Raw genomic sequence first — 18,687 nt, forward strand, 5'->3', positions numbered from 1 at the left:
CTTTCACAGCTCGCATGTGTAATAACTTTCTGATGCCACCATTTCCATGTACTTTGTTATTGTATACCTGAGACTCCTCAATGAATCAGACTGATTCCCATCAAACTCCAACTTCTTCAATATGTGCAATTGTTGTATTATACAATCCATCATTAACTTTTCAATCGTTTGCACATCATTTGATTGCTGATTAGGCCGACTTTACCTATTCAAATGTTGCGGACGTTGTATCACAGCCACCCCAGGAATGTGAAAAGAGGACCTAAATATGTGCCCAATAACATCATCATTTTTCCAAATCTTCAAATGTTTTACAACCTCTGAATGAAAAGAGATACGTACTTGTCATGTTCTGCTTCCAGCATGTACCAGTAGCACAAGAACTTCATTGTTGTCATCAGCTACAACATTCACTCTACTTCCTTCAGTTGCAAAATTGAAGTGCGCATTGGACCATCAGTATGTCAGAATCTCCATGTGTGCAATCAGTGTGTAGGGCTCTGTCAGCATCCCCAGGTATGTTATGGTATCTGCAGGTGCAGATATTCAGTCAAGTGAATCTATGGAAGGATACAAAAGTCAGGAAGTTTTCTTGCAAATGAAAAGAGCAAACATCAATTGATTGTCCAATATCTGAGAGATGATGGCCAGGTTGTGCATCAGAGTAGTTTGGATGCTGACACACTGATTGATCAATGTGCACTTCAATTTGCATTTGAAGGAAGTAAAGTGTGTTGTAACTGATGACACTGATGTTCTTGTCCTCCTGCATGGTGCACCAGAACATAGCAAGTATATATTTTCTTTCAGAGGTTGGGAAACATTTGAGCATTGGAAAATTTATGACATTATTGGGCACATAGGTCTTATTGTAATGTCATAATTACATCTTCTCTTTTCGCATGCTTGCATGGAGTGGCTGTGATACAACATCTGCAACATTTGAACAGGGTAAAGTTGGCCTAATCAAGAAGAAAATGATGTGCAAATGATTGCAAGAACAACACACTTTCACAACTTGTATGTGCATCTACAAGTTATTCATTAGAAGGAACTTGATGACTGACTCAATCCATTACCATAATGGAGCTGGAAACTAAAAGGATTGAGGCTGTATGCAACTGATGATGACAGACATGGGACTAGCATCAGAAGTCTTACTTAAATTTGTACAATATAAATGCAAGCTTTCTACTGCAAATCCATGTGGTGGCAACATTATGCTCTCAGTGTAATCATGGATTAAAGTATGTTGCAGCATGTGGCAGTTGCAGGGGAGAGAGTTGCAGAAGTGCTGAGGAAACTGTTTACAATAATTGTGACAAATATATTTGTTCAGAACTTACATGATAGGCACCTTTTTATTTCTATAACCAGTCTTATCCTTATTTCATACAGCTAATATTTATTGCAATGAATTTCTTATGAGAAAATATTTAAAGGATAATAAAAAATTATGCATTTTTGTTAGTCTCAAATGACCAGAATTGCAAAAAATAGGTCTACCAAATGCATTTAATAAAGAAACCACAACTTAGTGTACAAGGTGAATATCAACCTGACATTTTCTCCAACTAATAAGTGACGCTGGTGCTCACTACTGATCAAATTTCAAGTCAATACCATTTTCCAATCTGAAGGTATGAGTTGTCAAAGTTGGTAAATTGGATATGTGTGGAAAATCCCATCACATATGCCTCAATACTAAATTGGCCATAAAAATTTTTCCCCAAGGTGGATTTTAGAGGATTTTGGATATGTTATTCTATGAACAATTTGCTTTCTAATGATACCAAAATCAGCTTTCTTTGAATTTTTTCCGGGTCCAACCTTAAATCTACCGGACTACAAGGGAAGTAGTTTATCACAACAAAGCAATATGCATGGCACTGCCCAGCATGTGATACTCCCATTAGAGTAATGGCTACTTTCTGGGGGGTTAAGTCCTTCCTTCCTATCATGGAAACTCTTTAAGAGTTGTGGTTACTCTTCATTTTAACAGAGTTTTAGTTCTCAGTATTATAATTATAATGCATCAGATGAAACTTTACTGGAATAGCACAATTGATATGCATACTGAAATTTTAGATGGGTGGTTTGACTATAACTTTGATCCATCTCTGACTATTAATCATATTTTTTAATATAAAAAAAATCTAAAAGTAGACTTTCAAGTAAATTCTACTATACATATATACCTATAGGGTGTTTGAAACACTGTGAGTCTAAAGTGACAAACACATGTATTATCTGATAGAGTTAAGAACAATAATGCATGCAGTACTACAGATTGAGAAAAAAACATAGTGCTAGCTGTATCATTAGCACAATTAAATATTGAAAAATAATAGTTTAAGGTATTTATTAGAATGGCCACTCAAAACAGCTATATTGATTGCCACTGATTGAATATTATGCTAAAATAATTAATTGGAGTTAAACAGAGCCTATTGAGGGATAATCACCTTCAGTCTAATTTTTAGGCATATGCGCTTAAAATTTTGGAATAATCATTTTGTGAAATTTATTAAGTGCATATTAAGCTTAGAAATGACAACAAGGAGTTTCTGTTAAGAGAGCATTACTTGTATTTTTCAAGCTATTTGAACAGCAACAATACCATCAGGAATATACACACACCATTTGGGGTGTGCATGTGATAATGTACATGCAATACTGTATATAAATATATTAAAATTTCTATAATAGAAGTATTTAATATGATATACATCAGCAGCGTTGTTCACTCACACATTAAAGCAGACCATACATTCTTTCATGCAGTCAGTCAGTCAGTCAGTCAGTCAGTCAGTCAGTCAGTCAGTCAGTCAATCAGTCAGTCAGTCAGTCAGTCAGTCAGTCAGTCAGTCAGTCAGTCAGTCAGTCAGTCAGTCTCTCAGTCAGTCAGTCAGTCAGTCAGTCAGTCAGTCAGTCAGTCAGTCAGTCAGTCAGTCAGTCAGTCAGTCAGTCAGTCAGTCAGTCTCTCAGTCAGTCAGTCAGTCAGTCAGTCAGTCAATCAGTCAGTCAGTCAGTCAGTCAGTCAGTCAGTCAGTCAGTCAGTCAGTCAATCAGTCAGTCAGTCAGTCAGATAACTGAATGCATCCACAAATTAAAATTTGGTGTCAATAAATGTGACTGGATTTGCAAAAAGGGGTCTTCTTCCACACACATCCAATTTATGAACTTTGATAATTCATAACTTACTGGAGAAAGTTATTCATTTGCAATTTGGTCAGAAGTGAGCACCAACAGAGGTTAATGGAGTATCGTTCTTGAATACTGTTATGGCCGGTCTTCCAAGTTCATAGAATTGGATGTGTGTGGAAGACCCGTTTTTGCAAATCCGGTCACAAATAAGGTAAACATGCAACTTGCACAGTCAGGTACACACATGCAATTACCACATTGGTAGATCCATTTACAGTGCTAAAGGCAATCATATAATTTATTATTGCTGTATTTATTCCAATATTCACGGAAGTATAATGATATCTTTGAATAGTGTACCATGTGAGCTCTACATGCTGATTATAGAGGTTGTAATGTTATTTGGTAAAATTATCATGGAAAGCAGGCCATCTGTCTTCAGTAATTATTTGGAAGTGAAAATGGACACCATAGTGATAAACAACACTTGATCATTGTCTACATATCTGATTCTCTCTTAAAGCAACAATGGGCACAGCACACCCTCATCAGTTAATGTGACCTGATTTTGGTTAATGTCACAATTGAAATACATGGAAATCCACATTTATATGCATCACCACTAAAGCACTTATGCACTAAGTAAAATATTTCACAGAATTGCTTGTAGTTTAGGATACTGACTACTGATCTAATCACTTTAAAGCTAAGTAGATGTTCATATTTTAGTCATAAATATTCCAGTTATAAAATGACACATTAAGACTGATTTTCCCAACTCTGGTCACAAATAGATCAATAAAACAGTCAGTAATTCAACAGTCTGTTTGGTAGAAATTTGACTTGACTGTTTTATTAGAACATATTAATCAAACATTTAGCAATTTTGTATCTAAACAGTCACTCATAAGCCAAATGCTTTTATTATTCTTTCAGAAAAAAAGCTGATTCATAAAATAATATTGAGCAATTAATTATTATTAGCATTAGTAGCAATAATTAACAAAAACCAAAATAACACTGTAGCTAGCATGATCTGTTACAATACTTAAATTGTGCACGGCACATAACATTAGCCTACATCTAAGACTCACATTGTTGTATATATTAGTGTTTTTTCTCCCCTACTTTTTATGATCACTGTTGTATGCAAAACACTTAAATGATGAGTATGTCATTGGTAGTTAGCTGTGTGCTAGGGTACAAAGCAGCAATTTAGGGGAATACTTACGGAAGATTTTAAGTCACCCACCCATACATCTTTCCTATATGCAAGAAAATGTGACTTGCAGTTTTAATTTCATGTTTAAGCCGTTTCTATTACATAATTCACTATTTTGTATTGTTTGTCCATATTAGTATTAGTGTTGCAGTGTATATTTTTAATACACACTCATTTACTGAATTTATAAATCAAATTATAACACTGAAACAAAGCTGACCAGTAATCTATAGGATATTTAATACTTTTGCAGTTTTTTTTGCAACACTAAGGAAATTGAAAAATATTTAGAAAAAAAATTTGAAAATATTTCAATAGCTATATATGTGATAGAGACCTATATTAAAAAAAAAAAAAAACCATAAAAATAATTTTATTTGTGGTTGTTATCTCGACAATGCATAGGTGTAAAATTAAGATTATAATTACCAGATTCAGCTATTGGGTGACACATATGTGTAAACAATGACTGCATGGGTCAAACCATGATTTTGTAGGTGTTCAAGTGGCGGTTGCTATAGCTATATAATACAGAGCGTACATAGATAGTAAGCCCATTTCTCCAGTCACAAAAGCAGTTGAAGATTTGATGAAATCATTCAAGACAAACCCAGTAGATACGAAGGCTTTTAATACATTATAATATAATTAGTGCACAAAGAGAGGACACTGAGGTTAGACAAGAAAGAGCAGTACAGTGAAACCTGTTACCTATCTATTTCAGTTACCTTTAGGCCAAAACTTCCTGACTTTATTATCTGGTAGTTGTATTAGGCAGTTCACCTTGTGCACAATATAGAGATATTTACAATAGACAGGTAGTCTATAATATATATATTATAATTATACATTTTGAAGAGTGTCAATTTACCATCACATAGTTCTTACAGAGATCAATGCGTATAAGTGAAAAATTATATGGAAAGAAAAAATACTTTACATCTTTAAGTACTCATTCAAATGAGCTGTGGGATTCACCAAATATCAAAAGACAAATAGCAGTCTCCTCCAGTTTGGCATTAGAAGTCAGGTAATAACATTATGTAAAAATCTGCTTACATACTATAACAGGTCATTGAAAAACTTGTGTTTCACAATTAGCAGAATAAATTATTTTAGCCTGAACTGATAGTGTTTTGTAACCACTCCTATGCTTTGGGGATTGACTTCACTAAGACTCGCACCAAACAACAGTTCGATATCTACCCTAACATGTGCTGTTGATCAGTTGTGTAGTAATAGTATCTGTGATATTTTTCAGCCTCATAAAGAAAACTTGCTTTACTCATGGAAGCCATATAACACTGTTAGCTTCTTCATTAATTGCATGATCCATGCACAGACTTGAATGATACTTACATAATTATGGTATTGGTGATAGGACAATGATGTAACATGAAAGTTTGAAAAACTAGGCAAATTTTATGTGCCCACATGTCCTGTTTTCACAGGCCCAACACATTTTATGCGTGTCACATCAGTGGAGAATCCAGGGGGAGCACAGGGGGGAATGTGCACCCCCATCCTCCAAAAATACAAACAAAACATTAAACAAGATCGAGTTTCTAATGTGCAGTCAGTTAAATACTCTAATAGAACAGTCACCACATGTAACATGCGAAGTATGCAATCTGAACCACCATTTCATGAACACATTAAGTTGCAATATAGGAATTTTGTAGATAAAATGAAAAGTATGTCATTATGACAATTAACTGAACTATCTTTTATCTATGACTGTTACTGACCCCTAACAATAGAAAGCATATAATTTTGGTGCATATAAAACTGCTCTACATCAAAAACCTCAGTTCTGAAACATATAAAGTATCCTTAAACTACCTTAAGCTTCTGATGTGCTGCACCCCCAGCTCCATATACCTACCCTTGCCAAACCCTGGATCTCTAATGAGTATGAGAGGTTTGCTGGTTTGACACTGAACAATCATGTTGTGGGTCCTCCTATCGCAACTAAAGAACTGACATGAGTTGTGAAACACGTTGGCCATATATTTATAGGCATTTAATTTTAACTGTTAAACCATCAAGCTGTCTCCGTATATTGTATGGTAATATAAAATATTTGAATTGGTTGTATCAAGATTTAAGGTGTTAAGAATCCATGCTGTATAACTATGTACATATGTAACAAAATTATAATTTACACACTTCATATACACAGGGATCCTTTTTAGTCATATACTCCCTCATCAGTGAATTGTGAAATTGTCCACCTCCACCTATCACTACACACGCAGCATTGCTTACTAGTATTTTCTGCATCATTGCTATGTAACCAGAGTCAGTGATACCACCTGTGGCTTGTACAAAGCTATCCTCCCATTCAGCCTGGTTCCACATTTTGCCATATACACTAGAAACTAACTTAGGTACTAGTTTATTTACACTGTCATCAGTTAAAAAACGTGACACCTCACGGTCACCAAACCTTCCAAGATCGAGTGCCAATAAGCGTTTACCTTTGAGCTCCTTTAATGTCTTTGATATTTGATGGCTACAATTTTTAGTGAAAAAGTGTTGTATATCCTCTTGTGAGCTGTGCTGTAAATGTCTTAAAGCTATAGTAATTTTTACAGTTCTAAGTTGTACAGCCACATAGTTGTCTTCTTCAAGAAACTGTTCTGCATACTTCTTGCTGTGTTCAACAACGCGTGGACTAGGTTTTAGATAATCATAAGCTTCCATGTGTCTATATTCCACTTTGTTGAAATACATTCTACCTTTAAGTACACCAGTCCAATAAGTAAACAAAATCAAAACATCTGATTGTTTACGATCTCCTAATATCTGGTTATTAAACCACTGCAAATCCATGGGTATGAGATTATCAAACCGAAAACAAACTTCTCTTGTAATTTTTATGCCAAGCTTAGAAAACGTTTGCTTGGAAAACTGAGGTCTAATTGTTATGGCATCATGCACATGATAACATTCCACAGCATTTTGTTCTATTTCATCATTGATGAAAACAGCTGCTTTTTTACCCCGTACTGGCCACGTATACACAATAATAGCTTCATTGGGCATATTCTCAATAAATGTTTCCCAAGCTAACAATGGTTTTCCAATTTTATGTGACAATGTTTGATGATTCCAGTAATCAATATCAAAATAGTCCCTGAATAACAATAATGGCTGCTTTGAGTTTGAAGATGGGTCCATTGTGTTAACACAGTTGGCAACATTGAAAAAAGAATCATGCACACATGGTTCTACCACTGTCAAGTTCATATCACTAGCCCAATGGATTAGTGCTAGTAAATTTCTTGAAGCACTTGTCTGGCCTTCATGAAAATCCCAACCAATTACGTAACCCCCTCTATTGGAAGTTACCCCTCTCGTTACCCCTGTTCCAACGTCGTTGTCTTTCGGCTCATTTCTGTGGCTGTCTTTTGATTCAATAGATCTGGGATTGAAGTACACTCCAAGCAGAATGACGACAACCAGAATGACGACAACCAGAATGGAAATAAAAACTGTCCTGAAGATCCGATTTGCCATGTTCTCAACTGTAGCTAGTTCAGCTAGTTATATAGAGAGGTTCCACCATAAACCCAAGATAATAATCGTGTCACCATAGATCTATACACTCACGATTGCGAGCGAGTGACTCCGAGCACAGCGCTTATTCTTCATTAGAGATTTCATTTATTGTAAGCGCATGCAGCGAGCATAATAAGCGCTAGCTTGCCGTATGAAGAAGCATGAGAAGTGGCGTTACCCCAGACCATCGTTGTAGTTTGCGTTTGTAAGCTATGCGGATTGGGAAGTTGATGACAGAAATGTGCCGGTGTCGGCGGTACAGTTATGATGGCAAAGCAGGAGGGATGTCCTTCAATATAACATAATTAAGCGCAAACTTTAATTATGTTATATTGAAGGACATAATTAAAGTTTGCGTTTTCAGTTGGAACCAGGTGATGTTATATTTCAGTTTTTCAGTTGGAACCAGGTGTTGTTATATTTGCGTTTTCAGTTGGAACCAGGTGATTAAAGTTTCCTTTTTCAGTTGTCGATCCCTAACTCTTCCGACCTCCCTCCAGTTGGAGCATATATTTACATTAAATGGTTGGAACCAGGTGATGAACTCCCGGGGTGGTACAAGGCACAAGTTAGTGAATACAACCTGGATGGTTCATGTAAAGTAGTCTATGATGATACTTCTTCAGTGATTGTTTCTGAAATTGTCTTGCTTGAAGAAGTTGAATGGCTACCCTGTAACAAGCGTTCAGCCCGGTTTGTTTCACTGTCAACAGGACCTAAACAGTTGAAGCCTCGATGGAAATCAGAGCTTAAGACCGCTACATCTTCAGAACATTCTACCAAGGCATATGCCGATGATGCAACTTTAATCTCTACATCTAAAGAAGTTCACACTAAAGTGCTAACTGAAATAGACTCGAAAGCTGGTGATGTTGGCTTAAAACTGAAGCCATCTAAATGTGTTTCCTTATTGTTTGATGGCACAAAATTTTGTTCTTGTGGAATAACTCTATCTGGTGGTACTACCAAAACTATCTTAGATGGCCCGACCAAATTTTTGGGGAAGTTGATTGGAGTTTCTGCTCATGCTACCAAAAGTGCTTCTGGCAAAGCTATGTTTGCTAGGTTCTCTGACCTTATACAGAAAGTTGATAGTTTGCCATTAAGACCTGAGTACCAAGTATGGATTTATTAATAGTTATACCATGGCCAAGAGGGATTTGCCTGATATATATGCCCAAGCCTGAGGGCCGCAGGCCCAAGGGCGCGGGCATATATATCAGGCAAATCCAGAGTGGCCATGGTATAAGTAATATATACCACTCTGGCATGCTCACCTAATAGGTGAAGGAAGACAAACCTGCATTCACCACATTACTTTTATACAGAGGTTTGCAAAAATCGATTGTGGGTTTAAATTGTGGGAACAAAAAAGAAATGATTGTGGGTTTCACTGGTTGTAGTGATACCATTTTAAACCAAATAATCACTTTGTGGATGAATAAAGTTACCTAAGGTGCTAAAATAAACACTTAGACATATAGGTTGTGAATGTTTGAGGCATCTTTTCGTACAGTTGAAATGTACTCTGTTGAAAAACAATCCACATTGCAAAAATGATTATTTAGTGATGCTTAGTAACTGAACTATGCAATGCTGACTCACTCATTTCTTTTTACTTCACAACAATGCCCCTGACTAAATCAACATGTTTAATTCAAACCCACAATGCAAAACTTTAAGCATCTCTATATAAATAATCAAAGGGAACTGATGCTTTGTAGCTGCCTCAGCATCAAAGGCAGTTGTGGTCAGGGCTATATCATGATATTGCCCTAACCACAGGGCAATATCTAGATATTGCCCTGTGGTCAGGGAAATATGTGATATATAACCCTGTGATTTCCTTTGATCTGAGGTGTCAAAGTGGTATATTAGGAATTATGTTCTCTCAATCATCAGATTCCATCTCACTGTTGATAGTGTTGGACCATCCACTATCAATAAAATGGAAAATCTAGCTACTAAATACCTGAAACGTTGGCTCTGTTTACCTCGCAGTGCCACTCGTGTGATCTTGAACTATCCAGGTGTTTGCTGTCCTAGTGTGCGTTCAATTTCAAAGCAGTGTAAACTTAGTTTACTTGCCAACATCTCCTCCTCATCAGATCCGATGATTAAGGAGTTTGCCTTACAAGTGGATCTTTCCTCCAATTTCCTCCAGATTAACAGTTCTCATCAGGAGTTACTCAATGAAGCCAGAGCTCAACTGGACTCTATTCCTACGGCTCGCAAGCTCTACACAGCTAGCAAACACCTTGCCATTTCTAGAGAATTGACACTATGCAAAGAGAAGCTGGACACTCTCTCTGTTCAATGTAAATTTGAATCAAGTGCTGTTCTGGAAGCTGACTCTAAGCTGTGGAATCGACTCCTGTTGGGTTTTCATCCAGGCCAGCTTTCGTTTGTGCTGCGAGCTTCATCAGATACATTACCAACTCCGTTAAATTTACGTCGCTGGCATATACAAACTGGTGCAACTTGTTCACTTTGTTTGTCACCTCATCCTGTGGCTTTGCAGCAAGGCAGGTTTACTTTTCGTCATGATGCTGTTTTATTATGTTTGATGTCTGAGTTGCAAGCTTGTTTGGATAATGTAGAAATATTTGCTGATTTGGATGGCAAATGTGCGTCTGACTCTCCTCCTGCCACCATTCCCCCTGCTGTACTAGTGTGTTCTCACCGACCTGACATTGTTATATATAATGCAGAAATGAAATCTGTTGTACTTCTGGAACTTACCTGCCCATTTAATTCTCGTGCTGACCTTTCTGCTGCACGAGAACGTAAGCAGGAGAAGCCAGAATATCTGCAAATTATTGCTGAGCTTGACCGCTTGGGTTTTGTTAGTCATTACCACACAGTTGAAATTGGTTGCCTTGGCCATTACCTTACAGAGACAGTAACATCTATGAAAAGAGTTTCAAATCTGAGTTTTTCCAAGACGAAAGCATTGCTTGATAGAGCAGCTGCTGTGGCTATAACTTCCTCTCAGAGAATCTTTTATGCACGTAGTAATCCAACCTGGACACTTTAAGTTAAGTTTTGTAGTTAATTATTTTTGTATGTATCCTTGCCATGCCTACGCGGATCTTATCTTTGTAGTCGCATGTGTCCGAGGCTCTGTATGTAATTTTGTCATTTCATCATTATTCTGATGGTTTCAAAAAAAAAAAAAAAAAAAAAAATTGATGTGGAAGTTACACAGTTACAAGAAATGGAACAAGATGCCAAGGTGCAGAATGTACAAGGTAAACTAGCTAGTGATGAAATCCGTGAAGTAGGTACGTAGTATAATATTAGGCCATTCCAAATGAGAGTGTAGTTTCCCGTCCTCCGCCCGCATCACGTCTGGGTAGCTACCCGCATTAAATGGTCATTATTGCCATTATTTTTCCAAAACCACTTCCTGTGCTGCTTTCTGGAAACTTCTCATGGAGCCTTTTATTTTGCATTGCTAAAAAGCACAACGAAACCTAAAATGAACGGTTGTAACGGTTGCTAGATTGTAAAAAAGTCATTTTCATAACCTTGACATCCTCTCAAGATCGAGATACTCTAATAGAGCAGTCGAATCTTTAATAATGAATAATGATGATAACCCTCCCGCCCGCACCGAAAAACGAAAACCTCAGGACGGGAAACTACAGTCTTATTTGGTGTGGCCTTACAATATCTATGCTACATCCAGGGCCGCCCAGAGAAATTAATGGGCCCAGGGCAAAGAGTTAAAGTGGGGCCCCAGAGGCAAGGAGGTTTCCATTCTGAATCACAACTTCACCCAAGCTGTAAGTTAAAGACCAAAAAATATAATAATAATAATAAATAAATAAATAAATTAAAAAAAAAGTCATGGACCTGCTAACAATGACAATAACTACCCCTCACCAACCGTATCTCCCTATCTTTAAGCTTGCTACACTGCTCCTCTGAAGAATACTGTGACTGCTCTATTAGAGTATTTAGATCTGACTGCTCTATTAGAGTATATCGATCTTTTAAACAGGTATTCAAGGGGCCCTTCCTGGGGCCCCTTTCAGGCTGGGACCCGGGGCAAAATGCCCCAGTTCCCCCCCCTCCTTTGGGCGGCCCTGGCTACATCAAAAAGGTGTATCAGTTCCATCTTTGCTGAATTAAGCCAAACTCAATGGTAAACAGCAGTAACAGTGCATATGTACCCATAACAATCTCTTATTACATAAACATGATACCAAATCTGTACAAAAGTCTTAACATATGTGACCCAGTCTGAGAAAACCGGTCTTATCGCCCATGTCAGCAGATTTGATTTTTCACCCAGGACACAAAGCTACATGAATAAACTATTTAATTCCACAATCAAAATCAGCTAGACCTGAGTGGCCTGGTTTTGCTGGCTGCTTTTCCCAAGCCCAGTGGCGATCCGTACGTGTGGTGTGGGGCCTTAATGGAGCTCTGGTCAGCCTGGGGATGACTGTATGTGGCTGTACAGCTCTGTGGTGTTGAATAAGTACCTCTGCTGTGAATTTCCTTTCATTTTAGCCAGTTTTGAGACCTCAGTGGCCCAAAACTTGGCCCAATTCATCCCTTGGCCTACCTTCTCAATTTTTGAACACCATCTTGCCTGCCTTCCACCCAATTTGCAGCTTGCCCGATGCGGTCAACCTCAGTTTAAAAACTATCTAAAATGGTGGGAAACTTAGTTGTTGGCTACTTGCACAGTGGATGCTCTGGAAGGTAAGGAATTGGTGTAAAACGTGTGAAAATTTGGTACACATAGCTTCAATCATTGGCGAGCTACAACACACTAAATGCTTAAAACCAGCCTTTCTCGATACTTTTAAATAGGCGATAAGCCCGGTTTTCCCAGACTGGGTCACATATTATAATAATGTTGTTATAGTACTTGTCTTGAGAAAGAGGTCATGACAAGTTCAATCAAACCCCACAATTGATAAAGATTAAGTTTATGGAGTTATCTGTACATAATATAACATTCCAACCATAGATAGTAACTATATTCTTCATACCCTATATGCTCCAACTAACTAGCACAAGGGACCACACAGTAAACACTAAAGTAAGGTTCAGGCAAAAAATCGTGTAATCCATACCTGATCATGATGAACAAACGCTTTATCTTGTTTCAGCACCTGCACATATCTATCATCTCTAAAAGTGTCAATTTGTGTTCAAAGTAGGGACCAGTCTATTTTGCTTTTTTTTCTACCTATCTTTTCTTTCCAGCAATTCTTTTATTTTTCACCTATTATGCTGCATACTTTGCTCAAGAATTATAAATTTTGCTCAGCACTGATCTTTGTTAATTGAATATTTCTAAGTGCAAAGCTACAGTTTTGCCTTAAAGTGACTGTTCTATTAGAGTATCTCGATCAGCACTTCTAACATGTAAAGCAAGAAGCTAGCTAATATTGCTTGACATGTGTGACTGTTTCATTAGGGTATCTCGATTGTCACTTGTTGTTCCTGTAACAATTAGCTATGTACTGTCGATATTTTAGTGTGTCTGACTGTTCTATTAGAGTATCTCGATCTTTTGTACAATTTTTATGTCCACTTCAATCATAAAAATTACACCTATTATGCCAGCATTTTGCTCGTTGCTTTTACCCACCCATTATGCTAAAACTTTTGCTGGCAAAATCGACGCGTCCCTAGTTCAAAGATCATAATTATGCATTGTCTATTCAGACACTCTCCCTCACTATAGCTATTTTTAAAATTTATTATGAATTCTTGGTATGATTAGGCAGACTACTGAGCCAGAGGTCTTTGTAAACAAATGACCATTCTTTATAGAGTTGAAATAATGTGTGGCAGTCTTTTGTCAGCATGTTCAGCATTTTTTCGCACAAGACACTGAATTGCTGTCAAACTTTTTTTTTTGTAAAGAAGCAAAACCACATAGCATTATATCCTAGCTTCTGCTTGATCACTTTATGTCATTGGGTTGGAAATAACAGTTTACAGCACAGTATAGCACTTTTTCCAGTTATTCTACTGTGTGGCTTCTAATTACAGGAAAGGCTTTTAAAGTGGTTGAACAGCTAGCTTGTATATTGTTCTTACCAAACGACAGTCTTTTCCTTGTGGCTTACAATTAACAGCAATCAAAGCCATACAATAGCTATTACCAAAAGCTGAAATGAAATAGTAATCCAAAAAGTAGTACTAAATCTTTAACATAATATTAAGATTGAGGCTAATTTATTTTACAAGGTAGTATAAAGCTTTGAAATATATACTCAATTGTGGGCTATACTTGAACTGTCATTTCCAAGGTAATGCTTAAGGATTAGTATTAATGCATATACACTATTTTCAAATTACATTAGTATTACTATATTATGGTAAAGTACTACTATACTATACACTAGAGCACAATTTTGAGTCCAATACTAATATATATCTGTACTAAATAAAATATATAATACTGTAACAACACTATCCTGTTGCTTCTATGTGCATAGGCACATGCACATGCACAAGTCTCTTCAATGTGCACGTGGTCATTCTTGGGATCCAGAACAAAACGGTTGATTTCCTATAACTGAACTGTGACATACATGTGAAAATATGATCCATTGTAGCTACAAAACAATTTTTTTCTCTTCCAGAGGAAAAGTATTGTTAGTCTTTATAGCATTACAAACTAAAACTTAAGCAACATTGAAATTGTGCACCTATAAAAATAAGCAGCTAGCTTGCAAAATTAGCACTTTTGTACCTGCTATTCGTAGCTGATGATGTGTAGGACTCAGAGGTCTTAGTAAGCTATTTATCATTCTTCATATTATGTAGTGTTAAAATAAATGTGTATGCACGCATGATAGTCTTTTGTCAGCATGCCTTCATGTTCGGTATGGTTTGCACAACATGCTGACTCACACAATTTATGTCAAACTTTTTTTGTTAAAAAAAGCAAACAAACTGTAAAAAAAGCAAACAAACATAAATTCTAGTATCCAAACAGCTTGATCACTTTTTGTCAATTGGTTGAAAATAAGGATCTGGTGAGGACAGTTTAGCATTTTTGCTCCAGATTTTAGTGATTCTACTGTGTAGTTATACAACTTGGCACCGTTATTGTTGGCTGAAAGGGGCAGGTGGCTATATATTTAAGTCTTGTGCAGCTAGGTAAAACATTACACCCAGATTTTGCTATGCTTACTATACTGTGTGACTTTGACTGCCGTAGTCCTGTTGTTTGGCGAGAACATTATGTAAGTTGTTCAATTGTTTTGAATGCCATCGTGTGCAGTTCAACACAATTAACAAGCCTTCTCTATATAGGTTAACAGTACCCAGAAGCTATTATAGAACATGTTTAATTGTTGGATGGTACAATTGTACATTCACAAGCTGCTACTACAGTACAACAATATAGTTCATCAGTTGTGTAGTGACTACAGCAGCAGCTCTAGTTTCCATCATCAGCTAGTCAGTGTGTCAACTAGATGGATTGCTTTTTGAGTTACAGGATGATGGTGGATCTTCTTTTACTACTAGTCTCCTCTGGACTAGAACCACTCCTCCTGTGGGAAAGATTTGTGTGCACGATAAAAGACTGGACTTATTATGTATAATATTCTATAGAATGGTTTTCAATGAATAAAAAATAATATACTGCACACTTAAATTGCAGACACGTCAAGATTGCATGTACATTGACAATGACTGGGTTTGTTAAAACGAAAATCACTTACAAGAAATAAATGAAAAGTCTCTAACCAGTTATGGGATATTTCTTGTTTTACTACTTTTTGTAATCTTTTAGTTTTTGTTATAGCTAACATGCATAGCTATGATGTACACATGTGGCTGTGGCTACTTTATTAGAGTACCTCAATCTCGCCGCTTGTCTTAAGTGCATGAGCTATGCAATAGATCAATGTGGCTTCCATGTGTTGTTTTTTTTCTACAGCAAAACTGCAGCAAATTGCAGCTAGATCATTGACGGGGGTGGTCAACAAGCTCTGATCGCCATTCGAGTGTGATGGCCTGTTCTGATTGTTTACAAGTATAGCCATGATTGTTCCTTTTATAAGTACAGTTACAGATACCTACTCCCTCACACAGAATAGAGTAAGTGCTTCAAATAGTTTTATGGCATCTAAATACGCCGAAAGTGAAAATTCATGCCTTAATTCATCAGTATGGTTTTCTTACATGAAGAAGACAACTATATGTGAAAGGTAAAACACAAAACGCAGACACTCATCTGAGTCAGAAAAGGCACATGTCACATGTGAGTTTGTTATTGTGGCATGAAATGGTGGCCATGTGCTGCTTTGTTTGGCCTCTAGCCTTGCAACTGTGGTCAGGCTAACAGACAAAAATAGAGTTTTAGAATTTTTTTTAAAGAATTCAACATTCGTCCTTTTGAAGCATTTCCTTGTTTATAACTGATGTTAGATACACTAAGACTATTCCATAAAAGTGGTTTTGTCATGCATGATATTTCTATGATGATTTTTAATGGCAACATTATGCCATTTCAGAAGAAAACCCTACTAAACAGTAGTACTGTACTGTTGATATTACTGCTTGTTGAATACTTGTTCTTGGCAGCTACAACTGTACATAATACATTATCAATAAAAATGAATGATGGACAATATAGTGATTTTATTTCTAGTATACACTATATTATACTCCTACCATAGTATATATTATAATCAGATTTACTAACTAACAGCCAAACACTCATTTGAGAATGTGTACAAGATTCACATTTACACTATATATAAGTGGATTTTATAAGGACTATCAGAACCACATATCCATTATCACCCTGTGCCTCATGCCCTCCAAGAAGTAAATGCATCACAGTAATAAATAGAATACAATACAATACTAGGTGAATTAATAGCATTGTTGGGACAAGTCTTGTTAATTTGAATTACATTTTGGGTTTGTAGACAAATGTTCAAAGTTTTTAAGTACTTCAATGCCCTTGAGCTTACAACAGTGTACCTGATGTATGTTCAGATTGTTATTGTCTTGGTTACACTTACGTGGCTTATTGGTCTACACTTTAATTGCTGTTGTCTTTATATAAGGAGATGACACCTGTTCATAGCCTAAGTTTCTCATGATAATGATTGCACTTATGTTTCCAAATGGATTGCATACTTGAACTGGCAGACACGTCAAAACCATTTGTACATTGACAATGACCACTAATGTGTACACTACTGCTTGTGGTACCACTGTATGTTACAGGAGCTCTTCAGTACAACTGCCATGCCTTGTGCATTTATCCACTTGTTGAATAAATGTATAGTTTCATTTGCATACTTTCAGGATTGAGCAAGGAATTTGTTAGATGGAAGCATAGAGAAGACCTTCACTGTGTTAATATTATGCACTTACAATGTCATGTCCTCCTTATGTGGAGATTTGCAAAAGCTATATGACAAATTCCCCACTCCTGGAGAGCAACTTTAGCAGTTACAAATCTCTTGTAATATTTACATGGTAAGCCAGTAAAAGTATGCCTATATTCCCCTCATATTTGTGCGTGGATTTTAAGAATTTTGGTCTGCTTACCTGTTCTGCATTGCCACAATATGTCTATCTTTATTGTCTCCTGGTTCCATGTGTGAAAACAATGAATAAACAATATTTATTTCCAATACTACGTGACAAAGTCTCTGATGCCCCTACACTAACACAACCAATCAATTATGTTTTGTTTTTGGGAATATCTGAAAAAAAGCACTATATATCACTATAACTATCCCTCTAGGGAGGCTACAGATAGCTTGTGAAGCACTTTGCCAAGTTTTTGCTGATTCAGTCACATACCATGTGTAGATTATATTTATCAGGAGCTAATATGCACTTATACACTGTAAATTCGGAAATATGAATGTTATACAAAATTACCACAGGAGTCAAGACTCCTGTGGTAATTTTGTATAACATTCATATTTCCGAATTTACAGTGTAAGCTCCTGTATTTATTTTCAATGTTTAGACTCCACTTTGGATGTTTTGGGTGGATCATAAATCTACTGTAAGTTTTCAGTATAGCGCTCACTGTATATCATACAATATGATGGTATATTAGAGATCACGAAGGGTAGAATTATAAAACCAGACCCACAATGTCTTCATGGTGCCTTGGCAGTATTGGTTAGGTATAAACAAGCCAAAAGTTCTTTCAGTATGACGTGAAAAGCTTCAAAAAGTTGCTACAAAATTGTATAAATTTTCATTTAGTGGAATTTTCTACTAACTACCTGACTGACTGATGTCTTCAGACAAGTGTAACTTGATAATGGCTAAGGCTACGGACTTAATTAAATTTTTCACTGTTAAACATTGCTTTAGCCCTACTGGTGCCTTTTGGCATACCACAGTATATGCAATCCATGCATTATGTACTTAGCTGTGTCCTCCCTTGTGTCCCATTTATCTTTGCTAACAGCGCAAGTGTCAATTCACGGTAGCACCGCATGATGGCTTCCCTACATTTGACAGGAATTGTTCTGAGTCTTCCGTTGTGACTGGGTGATTGCAGAGGTCCTTCTCCTAGTGTTCTTTATTTGTAATTCTGTGTAACCAGCTGAACATAGCTGAAAACAAAAACAAAGCATAACGGCCCGGCACTTCGATATTTCAGTAATTGATAGTTGGGGCACACATTCAGACAAAACAATAAGCCTGGCACCATTCTTTCTGCTATAATGTGGCATGCTTGGGTTCACCAGTCATAATAGTATTACAAAAAAGTAAACGAACAAGTA

At 36.7% G+C, this 18,687-nt stretch overlaps 2 protein-coding genes across 12 annotated transcripts in view; one reads left to right on the forward strand and one right to left on the reverse strand.

The window, feature by feature from the left end:
* The first annotated feature begins 8,145 nt into the window (after positions 1–8,145).
* On the forward strand, positions 8,146–10,839 carry LOC136253557 (uncharacterized). Its single transcript, XM_066046224.1, has 5 exons — positions 8,146–8,189; positions 8,298–8,307; positions 8,400–9,046; positions 9,836–10,778; positions 10,831–10,839. Exons 1-5 carry the CDS (start codon positions 8,146–8,148, stop codon positions 10,837–10,839), a joined length of 1,653 nt encoding a protein of 550 aa, XP_065902296.1.
* A 4,405-nt stretch (positions 10,840–15,244) lies between these two features.
* The window catches only part of LOC136252911 (bifunctional arginine demethylase and lysyl-hydroxylase JMJD6-like), a 48,672-nt gene continuing 45,229 nt past the window's right edge, over positions 15,245–18,687 (reverse strand). For all 11 annotated transcript variants that reach the window (XR_010699829.1, XR_010699830.1, XR_010699828.1 and 8 more), the window contains one exon: positions 15,245–15,468. Coding sequence is in view for 1 of the 11 variants with exons in the window: in XM_066045501.1 (XP_065901573.1) it covers positions 15,454–15,468 (15 nt within the window). In the remaining 10 variants the exon portion in view is untranslated. The remainder of the gene's footprint in view (positions 15,469–18,687) is intronic.

This window comes from Dysidea avara, chromosome 4 (assembly GCF_963678975.1).
Source record: "Dysidea avara chromosome 4, odDysAvar1.4, whole genome shotgun sequence".
Lineage (NCBI taxonomy): Eukaryota > Metazoa > Porifera > Demospongiae > Dictyoceratida > Dysideidae > Dysidea > Dysidea avara.